The 2,205-nt window shown below is 39.7% G+C and overlaps 1 protein-coding gene across 1 annotated transcript in view; it reads left to right on the top strand.

Moving 5' to 3' along the window:
- Nucleotides 1-280: 280 nt before the first annotated feature.
- Nucleotides 281-2,205, top strand: part of cops8 (COP9 signalosome subunit 8) — a gene marked incomplete at its 5' end in the record, with an annotated part of 12,339 nt that continues 10,414 nt past the window's right edge. Inside the window, 1 exon segment of the mRNA XM_014017828.1 lies at nt 281-413. Coding sequence (XP_013873282.1) covers nt 281-413 — 133 coding nt within the window.

Here is a 2,205-nt window from a genome sequence, read left to right as displayed (position 1 = left end):
CGTCAGGCCTGTGCGAGGCCTGCTTCGAGGCAGTAAATCTTGTTTCTTCACTCGAGGTGACCCCTACACAATCATTAGTCGATAAGATCAATCAGCTATTTCATCTCCTCTGTGTTTGTCTCAAATTTTTCTTTGAAACCTTCTCGATACGTTGACGTCAGGAAGCAGCCAAAGTTTGAATCTTTGATCGGTTTTCTCAGATCTGTGTGAACAAAAACAAACCCCCCTGAGAAGGACGGCTGAAAAGTTTAACCCTCTGCTTCCCCCCCGCCGCTCGCAGGCCAACCCCGAGCTGACGGCCATCTGGGCCGTGGGCCAGCACATTTGGCAGAGAGACTTTCCAGGGATCTACACGGCCATCGCCGCTCAGCAGTGGTCGGAGAGCATTCTTCCCGTCATGGAGGCCCTTCGAGGTAAAAACAGGAAAAACATCTGAGCTTRGACGCGCCGTGAAGCGTCTCAGATTCACAGCAGGAACTTTTTTACGACTTCCAGACGTAGCCATGAGCTCAGACACCGAAATAAAAACTGTTTGACTCTTAACTCACATTCAGGAGGAATGAATGAGATGAAACATTATGTGATTACAGAAAGGTAGCAGCTGAGTTTATTTCTCTCCTCACGATCGCATCATGTGACGCTTGTGCAACAGGTTAAGAATAGAGTTCCTAGATGTTTACAGTGTTGATGCTGATAAAAACACAACATGGTTTGGTAACTCCTGCAGGATGGTGCAACTGTCAGACATCAGCACTTGTTTAATCTTGATATATTTAGACTTTAAAAWACATTTAATGTCCCATAAAATGAATGAATTCAGACTGCCATTTAAATATTTCAAGGCAGCAGAAAAACAGACGATGTTTGCTGTTAGATTTGAGTAGTTTTTAAAATATTTACATCATTCAGGCTTAAGCAGAGTATTTATTTTTTGTGTATTCAGTCAYTATTTAATACAGACACAATAAAATTTTAAACTAAAATGTGTTGTGTTTCTGAGCACAACATAATAAACATTTAAAGCAGGAGTGGTAAACTAATTTTCACTGAGGGCACATGAGCTTTATGTTCCTGAGCCTCACTACTAAACTAAAACTGAGCTCTACGTGGTATTTCCTGTACAGAAACAGCGTTAACACATTAAAAAGTATGTGTACGGCTAACTCAGTGCGAATTAAATGCTATAGAAATAACATTAAAAGTGAGAGTTTTACTCACTCTTGAGRCTCCCACTTTCCAACTGGGAATTCCCACTAGAGGTGCATTCCAGTTTAAATTAACAACTCATAAGTGGAAAATTCCCATTTCCCAGTACAACTGGGCAGCAGAAAATGTTGTAGAGCTTAAATCGGGTCTGAAAGAGTCCGACCCGAGCTTGAAATCATTGTTTGATTAAAACTGAACCAGTTAACTGTGATTAGAAGCCTGAGCCCGAAGTAAACCCAACATTTTTCTACCGTATTTATAAAAGTTGAATTCAATCCCTGTATTTTCAGCCTAAAAGCCCTAAATAATCCAATCATGTAAAATGGTTTCCCTAATTTCTTACAGACCTGAATGATTGATGCTRGGGTCAGGTCAAGCTCGGGCGATAAGTCGGAACTCAAAAAGTAGCCGATGAAAATACAGAAAAAATGTAGATTTTACGCAGTTACTGCGTCATTATGTGGGTAACATAATCCATGTGCATTATGAAGATTTAGTTTCTGTTCGACGCTGCCTTTGAAACAGCCTCTTTGAYGCCCTCGCAGACCACATTAACTGCTGTGGTGGGCCACATTTGGCCCACAGGCCTTGAGTTTGACAGGTGCCTGTGACGTGCATATCCATTAAATACAACAAGTCAGAGAAAATATGTTTATATTTAAGAAACTTGGCATAATGCACATGATTTGACCTGTTATGTCACATAAATGGCAGATTTTCTTTTGAATTTTGCTCAGCTAAAGTGAAACAGGAAGTGACATCAAGGGGAACTCCTTGAGAAAGAAAACTTCCTGGTTTTAATTTATTTAAACATTATTTAAACTGTCTTATTATCTCTCTATGATAGTGATTAAATTAATCTAAAGAAACATAAGATTTTTCTCTACAGTCTGTTTTAACAACGCACTGTTTACATTCAGACATTCCCCTATGACATCACTTCCTGTTTTTTTACATGTGAATATCTCAACAACTGTTCATCTCAGCGGTGTGAAATCT

The sequence above is a fragment of the Austrofundulus limnaeus genome, unplaced genomic scaffold (genome assembly GCF_001266775.1).
Source record: "Austrofundulus limnaeus strain Quisiro unplaced genomic scaffold, Austrofundulus_limnaeus-1.0 Scaffold177, whole genome shotgun sequence".
NCBI classification, from domain to species: Eukaryota; Metazoa; Chordata; class Actinopteri; order Cyprinodontiformes; family Rivulidae; genus Austrofundulus; species Austrofundulus limnaeus.
The sequence above is the reverse complement of the archived record's forward strand: the minus strand, read 5'-3'. Positions and strand labels throughout refer to the sequence as shown.